This window comes from Ornithodoros turicata, chromosome 2 (assembly GCF_037126465.1).
Source record: "Ornithodoros turicata isolate Travis chromosome 2, ASM3712646v1, whole genome shotgun sequence".
Classification (NCBI taxonomy): domain Eukaryota; kingdom Metazoa; phylum Arthropoda; class Arachnida; order Ixodida; family Argasidae; genus Ornithodoros; species Ornithodoros turicata.
Genome location: NC_088202.1, coordinates 40,291,004 through 40,306,946, shown reverse-complemented (window position 1 = coordinate 40,306,946; position 15,943 = coordinate 40,291,004). Strand labels below are relative to the sequence as shown.

The 15,943-nt window shown below is 47.4% G+C and overlaps 1 protein-coding gene across 8 annotated transcripts in view; it reads right to left on the bottom strand.

Annotated features, from left to right (window-relative positions):
* Positions 1–1,379: 1,379 nt before the first annotated feature.
* Positions 1,380–15,943, bottom strand: part of LOC135385315 (uncharacterized) — a 56,362-nt gene continuing 41,798 nt past the window's right edge. For 6 of the 8 annotated variants that reach the window (XM_064614559.1, XM_064614553.1, XM_064614555.1 and 3 more), the window contains exons 2-6: positions 5,618–5,980; positions 5,409–5,552; positions 3,718–5,346; positions 3,486–3,611; positions 1,380–2,911 (exon numbers count right to left, since the gene is read on the bottom strand). In XM_064614559.1, coding sequence (XP_064470629.1) covers positions 2,688–2,911; positions 3,486–3,611; positions 3,718–5,346; positions 5,409–5,552; positions 5,618–5,975 — 2,481 coding nt within the window. In that variant the 5' untranslated portion in view covers positions 5,976–5,980 and the 3' untranslated portion in view covers positions 1,380–2,687. Of the gene's footprint in view, positions 2,912–3,485; positions 3,612–3,717; positions 5,347–5,408; positions 5,553–5,617; positions 5,981–8,789; positions 8,818–13,383; positions 13,454–15,943 lie in introns of those variants that run through there. The other 2 variants (XM_064614554.1, XM_064614556.1) reach the window with 2 other exon arrangements.

The window sequence follows — 15,943 nt, the reverse complement described above, 5'->3', positions numbered from 1 at the left end:
CACCGCTACTTTGTATTGCCAACTGTAGGATGGGACAAGCGCAAGCTTGCCCACATCACGGTTTGAAAATAGTACTGCCCTCGCCCCTACTTGACGCTACTTGACGGTGAACTTACGGCGGCCGGACCGGCGGCAAGGGGGGAATTCCTCCGGTTGAGAACCCCTGTCCTACAACATCCATAGATTTATTTTATTTCAACTTCATTTTCCTACGGTGTGCAGATTTCGCAGTGCTTTCTACCTGCAACTTATCTCTTTCCCTGTCTATTTCGAGCTGCTTTCTGTGGTCAGTATGGACGGGCTTTCAGCGATTGCTGCGTCCACCTACACCATATGCGGCGAGCTTCTCTCTCCGAACGATGTTTTCCGGCTAGATATTGCGTTGTCGTTCAACAACTTACCTACATTATAGGGTGTGCTTGATACATGTTGTTCCAGTTCCGTACATCCTACATCTGCGAGGACGATCGCATTAAGGATGTCAGAAATGGAGGTTATTCCCATGATGTATCGTGATAACTTAACTTAATCGTGCTTACTTATCGTACTTAACTTCTAACCCTTCCTGGTTGCAGGGTTGTTACGACTCCCGACGTCCTTCGCTCGCAAGGCAGCGCGCACGGACTGTATAGAGCCATCAGCACGTACGTTGAGCTCCGATGCCGCTTTCTGCTCGCTGGCTGACGGCAGCAAGAGCCCTAGTGTGCTGGGTGTTCAGCGGACGCGATATCGCACTAGAGGACCTTAATGTTATTGAACGATCGCGTTCCAATACACGCAAGTTATGTCTGATTATACCAAAAGAGGGACTTGCAAGACGCATTGCATGCTGGAATATTACTAATTTAAACCGTATTTCAGGTGACCCATCGTCTTGCGCGCGATACGATAGAAATCTGTCGACGTTGAAAGTTGTGCTTAATCAGTCGAAGTGACTGTCAGATGATTTCAGGTTGCGCGTACTTAATAAGGATGAATTGTCCTTTCCGCGTACATTTGGTGACGTGCTGCTAGCCGCACGTCATCAAAGTGTTCATCATCACAAAGAGCTCTTTGCGGTTTAGCTTGCAGTTCATTGAGATTCCATATACCTGATATTGCTTCATTTTCTTGCTCGACACGATGTATGAAGGGGTTTCTGTCTTGTTCTTTTAATACTAATAATTTTGATAGAAATAAACGTCTCTCTTGCCGTCTTCTTTGAAGTCTATGGAGCCGAACCGGCATGATCCGTAGTCCTTCCAGAGTTCGGTACTGGAAGATTCGACGGCCTGCTTGTGCGCCGCATTGTCGTTGTTATGCGATTCATCCAGCGCTGAAGTTCATCCTTCGATTACATTTAGGAATATGCATGCAGTACACAAGTCAATGGTCGGTCATAAACAAATAATACTTTTATTCCTCCTCTTAAGGATCAGGATCCCTGCATTCTCAAGGCGGTACTGGCAAATGCGTACGAAGTTCGATCAAGGCCACATGCGTGCACTACCCACTGATTGCATTACCGTTGGACTGTGGAAGTCTCCCTTGAAAGCAAGCACATAGCGATGCTAGCAAAGAACTTTCTCTTCGGCTCTATACCACTAGCTACGCAATGCGAACGCAGGACTAGGTTGGAGTATACACACAAGGTTGGATGGTTGGTCGCGCGGGATCTAAAGGTTTGCCGTAACGGTATGTGATCGCGTGGTCCTTATTTTACTGCGTTATACGGCGCTTCGAGCCCAGTACGAGGAAAATAGCTGGAAGCATTAGAAACATTCTTGTCTTCACGAAAAGTATTATCGTTCGTGACACACGGTTCTCTAGGTCTACCGCATAGGGCATAGTGGGTGCCATTGTACACCAGAGGGACGTGATGACCACGATAGTACGCCACATATTTCTAAAAATGCGAGAAAAAAAAAAGAAATACCTACTGACAAAATATTCGTACACACTGAACGGAATGCCATTGAAGGAAAATCGTTCGTTGACTTTGTCCATTCATAGAGTCAAAAATTGCTTGCGGTCCCTTATTTAGGTGATACAGTCTGTACATTGCATTCACAATCACAAGGTGACCTGTACATGCACAGGAGGCAGAGACCAACCTCCTCATACACATGTCATCATCTGTCCAGCTGAGCAGTATCACAGACTCGGAGTGACTTGGTATAACGCAGTACTTGTGCACGTTGGAATGAACTTCCAGCAGTCATAGCCGTCACACAGGCAGAATCCACAACTTATAAATTAACTTCACCTATGCCGTCTACCTAACGTCAGTGGCCGATCACGGTTCGGTGTCTCAGCACTGACTGGAGCAACTTTGACAAAACTTCTCAATTGGTCGTAAACCGCGCGTTCACAAAAATTGTGAAGCAGCCGAGACCCTCGCAGCTTGTGGTGCCACGTAATTGCTGTACGCTTCAGCATCACAAAAATATACGCGAACAATATGGCAACGAGGAGCCTTACTAAAGCATGTCTTGGGTGGGAATCTTCACAAAAACGTAGCTCCAGAGTGTTCTAGTGAATTCAAAGCTCCCCAGGTACAAGGAGTTGTGATGCAGGCACCTCGCAGAGTAGTACACCGAGATCCGATGAATGTTCTCGTTGGCCGTCTTGGACGGACCTCCGAATTGTGTAGTGATAGCCTCTTTCCGTTGAAGAGTTTAGTAGGAGACTCCTTCTTCTGCCACTCCTTAAACAACCGTTTCCCCGTTGGCCGCATCCTCTTCCTCTTCCAAAATGTCATCTTCTTCAGGAATCTCTTCAAGGGGAGAGTTCATGTCATGGACGACGTCGACCCTTTGAACGGGATTTCGAACACGTGTTATGAAGAAGGACATAATCCCCGAGACAATCATCAGAGACCCCGAGAAGAAGAAAGGCACGTCGTACGAGCCAGTCCTGTCGAAGATAGATCCTGCAAATGCAAAATTTTTCCCAAGTTGTAGTGTGACATGGTGCGGGGTCGCATGGTAACACGCTGCGCGGTATAGAGGTAGCACACCGCAGTGAGCTGGCACACCACTTGTAACACTTAACAGTTCAACAGCGACGTCTGTCGTGGTGCGCTGCTTCGCCTGTGTTTTTACTGCAGCGATTCACCGATTGCGGAGTGCTTTAGTTGGTATGTTATTTTAATGTAAATATTAGCACAACTCCCAACACGGTTCTACGACAAAAGACTATCTTACATTAGGTGAAAGTTTGATCTTTTCGCTTGGACATGCATCTTCGTGGAAACATCGATACATTTCAAACATATCGTGCTGTCTTAACAATGTAGAGATAAGCAGCTTACAAATGATGCACATGAAAGTGAAGGACCAGATTTCTTTATTTCATTGTGGTTCCACGCTTAGTTTAATACGGTGCCCAGGAGCCACGCGAGCACAGCCTCTCGGGCAGATGTTGATACTCTGTTTCTCTCAACGGCTTTTTGCTGTTGCGGTCATTTATCAAAGAAAATAGAGTAAGGTGTACTAGGAACGCACCTGCTAGTGGTGGACCGACCATACAAGCAGCTCCTCTGCACAGGCTGAGCAATCCAAAGGAATTTGTGAGGTTGTCCAATCCAAACAGCTCCACAAGAATGATTGAAGTGAGAAGAATGTATGCAGCTGAAACGAGATGGTTACAGCTCCTTTCGTTAACTGGGCGACAAATATTGTCATCACCGTACAGGGCATGGCTTCCGCAAACACGAGTTATGTACCAAGTGCTTACCGACGATAAGCCCGAAGATAATGCAGGTGGTGACGATAGCTGCGTACGAATGACAGAAGGGCAACGCCACAACTGCGACCCCACTAAGACAGAGCGATAAATTGTTGAGCAAGAGACAGTTCACTTGAGGGAAGTCGGAGAGCCAGCCGAACAAGAGACGTCCAAACATGTTAGTGATTCCGATGATAGACAGCAAGAAAGCACTACTCTCTTTGTCAATGCCCTTCAGCGTCGCGGAGTCAGCAAGGTACATGAAAGGAATGCAGAAGCCCATCATGCCGATGATATTGGACACGCAGATAAGCACGAATGCTGGATTCTTGAGTAATCCCATATCAAGCATCTCCCCAAAAGTGTCACTCATGCTTGCTGGCAGCCGCAGACAGGGCGGGCAAAGACTCAGCCCAGGCTTTCCATCAGCTGTTTCAGCACCCGTCGGTCCCGTGTCCGCGGGAAGCGTGAGGACACTGGCAACATATGACCGCACATCACCTTGAGACAGCCTGTACTCAGGTAAGTTTACGACACTGCCACTGTAAAATATGTCCTTTCGGTACATTGGCCTAGCGATATCTTTCTTCTTGACCTTCTGCATGGTTCGTGGCCCACCGGCAACTGTCTCTTGGGAAACTCGCTTCCAGACATCGCTTCCTCGGCTTTGCCTATTGGTTGAGTAAATTACACTGCTAGCAGACATACGTGGTGAAGAACTATTTCGACGCATCTCACTGCCCATTGTAATGTTCGACAAGAAGAGCTTAGTAGCGCTTCGAGAAGGGATTATGCCTTTTCTTTTCGCGAATTCTTGGATGGCTGACGTTGGCGGGCCACCGTTTGGCACGTGCCCGTTGGGAGGCAAATGCATATCGGGTACGTCAATGTGCGTTTCTTCACGCCCTTCTTCATGTGGAAGCATGACAGTGGTTTCTGTAACAGGCTTTTCATATTTTCGTGTCTCCTCTTGCTGCACTTCCTGTTGTCTCTCGGTTTGCGCATCCTGTTGCTTGCCTGGCACGTTTTCTGATTCCTTGTCAGGAGCAGTAACTTCTCGCAACTTCTCTGTCTGCTTTTCTGGGGAAGCATTGCATTCGGATTCCTTACCGGAATCATCGGTCTGATCTTCCCTGGAACCCATCTGCGACGGACGGGACTCCTCGATAGGTGACAGAGTTATCACTGGTGTATCCATTGGGGACCTCCCCCACTGATCGAGATAAAGCGTAGAATGGACCCCGGGTTCCGTGTTAAGCACGAGTTTCGGCCGCTTCTCGATTGTCCCATCTGCATGCTGCACCAGGAAGAACTGACTGTTACAAAGCGAGTCCTGACGCAGACGCGTTTTTTCTTCCCATATCCTCTGCAGTAGCGGCTTAGTATGTGGGTTGTCCTCCGCAACTAAGGGACGCATCAGAGCACCAAACACAGCACAGTTGAGAGACAGCCCCGCCAGGATCATTAATGCACCTTTCCAGTTGTAGACACCAAGCAGGTACTGACAGAAAGGCGCGAACACGAAGGCCCCTAATCCAGATCCGCAGACGGCAATTCCTGTTGCTAAGGCCCGCTTCTTAGAAAAATATTGATTCACGCTCACGATTGCTGGTAGGTAGATGAGGCCAAATCCGATTCCTGCGAAGGAAAGCAATACATGGAATGCGAGGCGCTTAGAATCTTAACAAGTTGTTGCTCACCTCCCATAATGCCGAAGGTAAACATAAGAGCGCCTACGTCAGGAACAACTGTACTGAGCAAGAACGCAATGCAGGAAATAATGCTACCTCCAATGCACACAGTGCGGCAGCCGAACCTGTTGGTAAGTGCACTCACCAAAGGACCTGCACACGTAAGCAGATAGAAGTTATAATACACTACAAGAAGCACAAATTTCAAGTTGTCTAACCTGCGGAGAGGTAGCATCCTGAGAGGAGCGATCCTACCCAGGCGACTGTTCCTTTGGGTGCCTGGAAGTAGCTGACGAATTCCGGGAAGAATATACCGAACGTGTAAGTGATGCCGTCCACAACCATATTGCAGAGAACGGATGAGAGTACGATCATCCAACCCCAGCCGCCGTCCGGAGGCTCAGGAATGGCCGCGTAGAGCTCGGGATCCATGATATATTCTTCGCCGATCTCTTCTTCGGGAGGACCCTCTGTGGGAGACCCTAAGTTGTTGTTCACGGCAGTCGCCACACTCGGCGTCAGCGAAGCGGTGGACTGCAGCTGGCACAGCGTCTTCGTGTCCAGCTCCTTGGACATAGACTCTGCAGAGAGAGAGATAGAAAAGAAAAAAAAGACGGGCTTCAGGTGGGAGTTCTGCACTACATGCGCAACGCAGGACTATACTTGGAATTCAGCTCGATCGAGCCCGTGGCTCAACGGGCTGAACGGCTGCGATTGAGCACAATCTCATGACCTGCGTTTATATTTTTCCTTTTCTTTTCTTTTTTTTTTTTTTGTTTAGGGAATAGCAAGCCGGCATGCTGCATGGCTGACCTTTCCCCTTTCTCTTTCTTTTTTTCCTGCCAATAAATCCCCCCCGCACCAACGCTGCACGAGGGAACGACACACTCATATGCGTCAACTGAAGTCATCGACACCAGATTGTTTAGTATATCCAAGACGCTTGGACCTTGGCGCAATCCTGCACACCTGCGCTGGGCAGAAAAGGAAAAGGAAAGATAAAAGGGAAAAGGTCAGCCATGCAGCACGCCGGCTTGCTATTCCCTAAACAAAAAAGAATACAAAAAATACAATAAAAAGCACCCGGCTCACAGGGAGCCCATGAGGCCCGTATCCTGCGCTGGGCTCTTCCATCACTCATTGGCTTTTCTAACAACCACAGCCCTACCGCACGATCTCTAAGCCCTTTACATTCGCGTGCGCGTCGTGCCATTTAACTCATCAAATCACATCAAGCCACATGGACTGGGATCCGGGAGCCACTAGGGTGGCCTAGTCAGGGAAACATCCCATTACATCATCATCATCATTTCATTTGCCAGATCCCAACCGTCCGCACTTGACGGATTGACAACTATACGTAGACGTTCCAACGAAACATGAAACAAAGGCTGAGAACCAGGACAAAGACATTTCTCATGAGTCTTATTTCTCGCAGTATGCCTTCCGCTCTTGTGAACTTAGCGGCCGGCTGTGTCCACAAACGATGATTCGCTTATCTTTACGAATATAAAAACGCACGTTCAATATTCAGGACAGCAACGTCCTCAGTTGTACCAGTAATTACTGCGCTGTCTACTGGAACTGAAAAGCTTTTGAATCGAAAATGATAGAACATTGCAATGAACAACGTTCACTCACTGACGCACTTATCCTGCTGAAAATAACGTGTGCGGAATGTTTATCGAAATTTAGGGGGCCGCAAATAAGACGTGAAGCGGGTCAAGTTCAAATTGAAAATTTCTCTCGCACTTAAAGTAGCACAGAAGTCATTTTTAACACCCAGTTTTCTTCTTATAAAACTGTTAAGTTTGCCAGTAAGATGCACCATGCGAAGTAATTTACACCACAGAGTCATAATTATCGCAGAAACTGAATTTAAAATATGGCGCAAAAAGCGACCGTGCGCAACGGTGGTGAAGAGCAGTACCAGCCTGTGATCTGCCTGGAACCTCGCGCTGACGCTATAAGGACTCGCTCGCTGATTGGCCTAGAAAAATGTTGTCTGCTACTCCGCTGTCGTCTGCTACTCGGCTGTTCGGGGTTCTGATAAAGCCTTTCTCCTTGCTCGGTAAAGCTTCGGGCGCTCCTTGTATCCCCAATTCTCCGGGAAAACTGGCAAAACAGGTTTACGGCGGCAAAGGAACAATGCGCTGACCCCCACTGATCGGCAAACCAGAACGAGTCTCCTTATGCCGTCATCGGTGACGTGCCATCATACCTCCTCATCCTCGTTATAGCTTGAGTGGCGAGTTAAGGGTGAAGGCGCGGAGCTATGTTTATGTGAGTTTTTTTCTGGCAAACAAATTGCACACATCAAAACCTTTCGCGCTATTCGGTATAATGACACACACACTTTCATCAGATGTCTTAATCTGAAATTTTTTTGGATGGCCCTCTGTACTCCTTTAATCCCTGTCACAGACTTAAACAACTCTGTGTAGCACACGTACGTGCACCCACTATCATACGAAAAGGTGCTTGAACGACGAATTCTAATAGTGTTTTAGCATATAAGCTCAAGTCGAGGAAATTCAACGCAATTGCACCATCGACAGTAGCCGTAGTGAGATGTCACCGTTTTGGCTGAGATCAAGGATCCAAATTATCTGGATACCTAAAGGATGAGAAGAAGTAGCTTCCCCAGAAATCGACCCCTGGGGGAGTTGGGGGGGGGGGGTGCCGAGCTTCCAAGAGTGTTGGGTATATGTATATGGACACATGTTTGTGTGTATATGCACTGGTAGCTGAGCTGTGTTGGGCAATCTCAGAAATTTCAAGGGGATGTTGCAAAAAAACAGGGACAGTGTACACTCCCCCTGAGGTATAGGGAAATGCCTGAAGCGTAGCGATCCCGTACTTGTACATGTATCGCGTCTTTCATTGAAGGGAGCGTGAAGTTTGCCGCTGGGATAGTCGTCAATTCGTCTTCTTGTTGAAAGGAGATTGCATCGCCCATAATGCTGTTCAAACTTGCAAAAAATTATCCTGTCATGAATACTTATCGTTAACGAAAAGTTGCGTAAGTCGTTACGTAGGTGTCTGTATAACAAAATAGAGTGACACAGGGAGGAAAATTGATGAAGGCAACGACAGAACGTGTCTTACAATTGAGTATACGGCTTGCTGCATTGATGAGCTCCATGGTCTAAGGTAACCAGTTTCCAGTTTCACCCAACGGCCGGATGATCACACATGCCAGATAATTGGGTAGAAACGGTTGCTATAAGGTCTCCCGATAACAATTAATATACAGGGAAAGTAGCTTTCAACTAAGTAGACAGGATCGTTGAATATATCAGCTCCATATGTACAAGTACTTGAGATAGTCTCACTTCGTTTCTGAAGTTGTTTATGCACAGCGCCAATGGAACGAGTGAAAGCTCTTACTGGACACGGAGCCGGTGGTGACCTTCATGTCGACAACTTGCCACTAAAAACGATCCCGCATCTCGCAGACCCTTTAACTGTGCTTCTTATCGTGCTCCTCCCTTTCATCGTGTGATAAGGCGACGCACGCAATTCCAGCCCTCGTTCATCAAGTTCTTAACGGTTGTTCGCGTCATAACTCGGATGAAATATGTTACGCAAGGTTTTATCTGTTTCATGCTAAGACGTAGTATCTTTCTGTGAGGTGTATAAACTGTTTTTCCATCTAATTGCTGGTAGTCCCAATACAAGCGGGAAACCCAGTTCCGTTCGGAGCCCACTACACTATTTACACATTTTAAACATAAAATCAATAGTCAGTTTGTTACCGGCATTTTGGTGACCTCCATCACATCCTCCTGGTCTACGGGAGTACGGTCCGGAGCGCGCCCTCATGAAAACTGCTCTGCAGCGCCTCGATCAACGCCAGCCCAGCTTAGCCAAAATTCTCTGGCCATGGTCGGACACCTCACATCTGATGCAAGGCCTACGAGCTGTTGCTGAGTTCCTCTCCAGCACTGGACTAATGGACGTACTCTAATAGGACACTTTTCCATCATCATCCCTTTCTCATCCCTTCCGCAAGAGTAATGGGGCAGTGTACCGCCATAGCGGCGGTGAATGACCCACCGCATCATCATCCCATTTATGCGTGCGTGTGTGGCATTTTGATTTTGCAGATTCATCGAACGCAGACCTCCTGCGGATATGAGTATGTATTCCATTGTTGGTACCATTCTATATACAATGAGGTGCACACGCTGTGCGGAAGCAATATGGCTCAGGAAAGAATGCGAAAGAGACACATGATATCTTTTAAACATGATGATGATGATGATGATGACGACGGCGGTAGTGGTGGTGGTGGTAAAGAAAAATATGCAGGTGTAGGCCCTACTTAGCGTGAGACCGGCTACTCCAGAGCGATTATGTGAATGCACATCGCTACTAAGGTGTGAAAATGACGTCTTCTCCTCAAGATCTCAAATGAGAGAATGTATAATTGATCTTGTGCAGCCTTTCGATGGAGAGCAGGCCAATAATGTAAGTATAATAGGAAATGGAACGCGTACCATATACCCGTAAGCACCTCCCATGGCTATACTGCGCTAGTTCGGAAAGACAATAAAAGATGGTTTTGGACGACACCGCAAAAGTCTAAACTTACTTACTTATTCTGTTTACGACGGTTAGTTTCTGTACCCATCAGGCTCATTTATTTTAGCCACAGTCTCGCCTTTTAGTGTGGAAGGCTTTTCTCCTACTGGAATGAGCATCGAAACTTCTGACTCCACGGTTCTTCAAGCGTGCTTCATGGTTATCACTCGCGATCACGTTTGTGTCACAATTGCTGTTTAGCTAATATATCCTCAATGGCATTTCAATTATTACTTGACATCTCATCTACACGCTCTGCCCGCAGCTCGAGCTCGTCACGACCATTTCCCAACAAGATGTCGGAAAAGCCGCACGCACAATGCTTGTTGCTTTCGGCGACATTTCTGCATTGTGTTGAAACGTCTTGCACTGGCAACACTAAAGAAGTGGCATACAAACGGTGACGCAACACTGACAGTGGAAGAAAATTTCTGATCTATACCCGCGAGGGAAAGGGAGCGTTCTCTTTCCTTTCTTTATTTATTTTATTTTTTTTTTTTTTGTGGAGAAAAGAGGAAATGGAGGGGTTGTGATGGGCATTCGAGAAGAGAGTAAAGCCAGGGGCAAGTGAACGTATGAACAGAGGATGAGGTTCAGCGTGCCTGAGGCCCTGTAAAAGCAAACGTCCGATTGGAGGCGAATGTTAGGTACTATCATGACAACCACAAATCCCTCCTCCCCCCAACCAGGGGCGAATTCCTCACCTGTGCAGAAACCCCAGCGCTGAAGCGTAAGACCTTCGTGTCATCCACCGCGAGCCTCCCGTGTCCGACGGAAAGTCCTTCCGCTCATTCAATCTTATCGTCCACAAGCGAGTATGCATTCCAGTGATATAACACGCCACAGTGGAAACGTGGAACAAACACTTGGCAAACACGGAAACCTCTTTAGGGAGCTCCACCGATAGCTCAAAGGTTAATTTCTCGTGTGGCTATCAACTGATAAGAAACTTCTGTGAAGGTTTACCCCGCTTGGTTTGCAAAAACACTTTCAGTTTGAAGTGATCGAGTAAAGTGCATGCAAATCCGTTAACAAGACCCTTTGCGAGCAACTGACACAGATTCTCTCGGCGTTATCAACGGCCTCGAGATGCGCTTCCAGGATTCAACCTGCGTGAATCACGGAGATACATGGAATACCGGCGATACGAAGAAACTTCAACAGGACGACAAACTGTGCCGCTATTTACACAGTAATTTCAGGAACATCTTGACAGGAATAAAGTATTTAATAAGAGAGAGAGAGGGAAAAAAAGAACGGAGGGTTGGGGGGAATACATCCGAAATACGCTCAACTTCCTCAAGCAAAAGACAAACTTCCCAAGCAGCACAATGTACTGAAAGTCGAGTGCAATAGGGGTGGACGGTATGTGTCTTATCGATGTTCCTTAGTTTCACGAGTCTGTTCAAGGCCTTCCACCTATCCGTCCACCCCTATTGCACCCGACTTTCAGTACATTTTGCTGCTTGGGTTACTTCCTTTTTTTTTTTTTTTTTTTCACGAATGAAAAAACGGCTACACAATAGTACGTGACGCTTCAAAATATCATATAGGTAGGATAGGATCGGCAAGCGTACTTAGCAAAGCACCCGCGATAGGACTGCACAATAAGCACCTTCAACAATTATGTCGTAAATTATAACAACTTAACGTATATAGCAGAAATTTACTCGTTCGACTTGTCTAGTCCTTGCGCACAGAAGTTTAGTTGATTGGAACGTTCTGGGATTTGCAGTGAAAAAGACAGGCTTTTTTGTGTTCTTGTTTTAGTTTATGTGCTATAACTATTCGCTTCATGGGCCTTTAAAAAAAGCACTGAGATGGCGCCATTTTTCCTTTTTGTGTGTCTTTTTGAATGCGTCGTGTTCTGCATTGAATAAAATGAGCTCCTGCGAAAGAACGACGGGCGCAAGTGACCTGGAGCGCGGCCCGCACGAGGCCTCTGTTCCCTCGGCGCACACCTTTCAAATATCCTCCGCTCTTGGAAAGAGCGCATCGGAGAATGAGGGAATGTCGTGACGTCGCCTATCCCCCTGTCACGTGACTCGTGATGTAGACTGAGGCGAAAGAAACAAAGGAGAAAGGCACGCGGAGACCTTTCGACGTCTCACGAGGATCGTGTCGGACCTTTCGCGGCTGCTTTCTCCGACAGTTTTTGTAAATTTGATTGCGCCGCGACACTACACCGCACAGCGAAAATATTTAGCATGGTGACTCCTGGTTGATAGCTTGACGGATGAGATATAGCTACGAGCCGTGCTAAATGCCACCTCATTGCTCCTTTAAGAAATGGTTCACGGTAACAGAATACTCACAGTCGTCTTTTTGTTCGAACAAATAACAAAGCGAAAGGCGCTTCTTGTACTTTATTCACGAAAGTGAGTTCTGAATATCTAATAGACGAGTTCAGAAAATCCCAGTGCTGTTTGTGGACGCATTGCATCCTGGGCGCTTGCTGAGCGGGGGAACGAAGGATAATCCTTCACATTTCGCTTTCGCTGACCTTGACACCTCGTGGACGATGGACCGGTAGGGGAGAAATCGAAACAGTTTGGAGGTCATCCGTTTCTTTCGTATTAGTAAACTCCCACAGTTCAAAGCGACGCTAAGCACTCTGGGATTTTCCAAACTCATCTATTACGCACGAATTATGAACTGAAATGTCTCCGGCACCAGTGGAATACGCCAAGCGGACACTGTCCTTGACTAACTCGGACTTTCACTTTAGGCTGCTGGTGCAAGGGCGTCTCGTGAATCCGGAACGTGGAATTATTTTGAAGGTGGTCCACTTGGGTCGCCGTCGGTGGCGGTTTTTAACGCTTGTCGACGACCGAACAATATCTCGAACTGTTTTCAGATCCCGGTCAGATGTCGAAAAATGAGCTGCTGGTTTCTAAAATTTAAACAATGAGGCAAACTTCACGAGGTTCCTTTACTTATTTGGCGCGCACAGATAGAGTGGTTGAACAAGGGATTTCGCTCAAGCCTTGAGTATTATCGAAAACCAAATTAAATCAGTATTATTAATTCGCAGTGGAGGGAGCAGGCACTTATTTCACTCCAGCCGGCGTCTTGACATGGGGCAAACTATAGTAGGAAGGCAGCTTTAGAATAGGATCTCGGCTCATGCTTTAAAAGCGTAAAGGCAGCATAAAAGCTAAGACATATGTACAGGTAACACTCTTTTCCATTTCGTTTCAATCATTTTTATAAACGGAGTTTATATTTCATCTGCGTTCTTACGGTTTTCCAGCTCACCGTCCGATCAATAACGGCATAAAAATACCTGCGCTGACAAAAAGCATGCCAAGGAAGAGGTCTCACAAAAACTATCGCAAGGAAAACGTAAATATGAAATGACAAATGATTAAAAGTGATTGGAAGCATGCAAAGATACCATTTCTGCGATATGAACGCCGCACTCGTCTTCTCAAAATCCTTCGAGGAGGCATGTTTGCTGCTGATCGCTTCGACTGCATGGCAACTCTGTTTTATAATCGTGCCCGCGCCAGGAGATCAGAAGGTCGGACGGAGCTAATTTTATCACCAGGTGTCTGTCATCGTGGATGGTGCTCTGACGCTGGCGCATCTGTTCACGTCAATCCTTGCGATAGTTACACAGGCTCTTTAGTCTTTGAGGCGCTGGAACCTAAGTCCACGTTCTCTCTTTTTGTCCAGCTGGGCATCGTTTAATATCGAACCTTTCTCTGACCTAGCGTTCAATGAACTTTTAAAGGAATATTAGGGGTAGGGGGCTCTCTCCGTTGGAGAGGTCCGTGAGGTTCTGGGCGTAGACTAGCACTAATAGACAGGTCCGAAACATGTGAAGAATCTCTCGCAGACGACGTTGACGGTCGTTGCTTGGTGATCAGTAGGGTTCCGGGTTTTCGGATTAATCCGCAAAAATCTGAAAAACATACGCCGGCAAAATTTAAAGCAATTCGAATTTACCCGAAAAGCTCCGCTTTTGGGATTTCTGTAACCCATAGCTCAGCAGGAAGGGATACGTCCTGATGACTGGATGACGAGGTTCTTCTTTTCCTTTCGTGCCATGATTGCCCACCATCGAGGGTTACCAGCCCCCGAGAGAAAGAACGGTGGATCGCGACACTCAGCATGGGCGTTCCCAGGATTTTTTTCCGTGGGGGTGCTAAGGGATTCCGTGCGGGGAGGGGGGGGCATGGCCCCCTTGCCCCCTTCTCGGTACGCCCATGTGCAGCAGTTCGTGTAACGCGGTATCTTTGGCACCCCGGCATTGCAGTCACTGAAGAGGGTACCCATCCCATTTAGTGGGTACTCCAGATGGAGGCACTTTGAAGTCAATCCGGCCATTTCTCAGGTCGTCCAGGACCTAGGTTCTACACTGCACCTTTTATGTGAATCATGCATCACTTCCTCCTCTCTCACCTCATCTCATCGTCATTCATGTACTTATTGTCTCTTTCTCTTTGTGGACAAGGGAGTACAGATGACATACAGATTGTCTTCTTGAAAGGGCAGCTAGCTGTCGCAACGCAGACAGTAAGACGGGATGCAAGCGAAATATTGTCTTGCGACTACGTCAAGGGATATCCAGATTTCGATCTGTTCACATCGCCAGGTGATCGTGATACAGGTGTCATCTGCGAGTTCTGCCGCATAGCAGTAAGCGCGTTTTGTGAGGCAGCTTCTCATTGTTGGGGTGAGTAGGTTGTTACACGGATATCGCTTTTTCTCCGAACTTCTGATATTAACTCGTGCAGTTGAAAAAAGGAAAGAAAGAAATTAACGACGCAAACCTCCAAATTCCCGGAACACATTGAACTCGGAAAACGCGAAACTTTAATCATGGGACATGAACACACTCCAAGATTCGCGACACCAGCAAATCGCACGTGCGCGCTACACGTGTGTCCTGTGCTGGCCGCAGGCAGGTGGTAATCCGCGTAGTTGAGAGAGCGTTGAGAGGGCGCGGAGAGAGTGAAGGCACAGTGTACGAATATCTGTCTTGGGATGGGCCTAACTCCGGCAGGAATCCACCAGGACGTGTGGTGGCGGCGAAGAACACCCTCCCAGAATTTGCCAAAACAATAATAATAAACTCCGTAAATCCGAAACCATATAGTGATCGACTGTGCTTGAGAGCGTTAGGACGAAATTGGTGGAGGAGCTGTAGACGTCGGAGGTTGCCCTGCACATTTTCTGACTCTGTGTTCTCCCGCACGTTATGCTCCATAACGTTACATAAAATTTCTTAAGTAGTGAGTTTTAGTATATCGTACTTTGCGTACGTAAGGGATAGCGTTGGCGGTTTCGCACACGCACTTAGACACAAGCAGAGCTTTGCGCATTGAGCAGAGCCACCACGCTATCCCTTACGTACGCAAATGCGACAGCGTACGTTGTACTAAAGCTCACTAGTGTCACCCACGTAAACGATCTGAAAGGCGTAATTGTGCGTAAAGAAACTGTTAATGGCAAGACGACTCTGCATTGCGTCATTCACTTAACCCATATCCTTACTGAAGGACGACTGCTAGCCGTCTTCCTCCCATTTCACTGAGGTTGATATCTACAATCTCGTATCTTTGCCTACGAGATGATTTTGCGTTAGAGAGCGAAATCTGCCATCGCTGAAATCTGTACACGTTCGCCATCAATAACCGTGCGCAACGACGGGTCCTCCGGTGCGCTTTCTCGGGATGCCGCGCCCCAACTCTTCTAAGTATCGGCGGCGCGCAGAAAAAGGAATGGCATTTTCTGTAATTACAGGCCACGTGGAATCGTTATGAACTGGCTGCAATGACGCAAGGGTCGGGTGGAGTAGACGACGAAAATGAGGCCCCAAAGGGGTAAGACGCTTCCTCCTCCTCTTCCTTCTCCCATGCCGCGCACACACACACACGACCGGTGAGCGCCAAGCTGTCTCCTGTTTTTCCTGCGAGGTTTTGTTGTCGACCCGGTTTACGTGGGCTTCC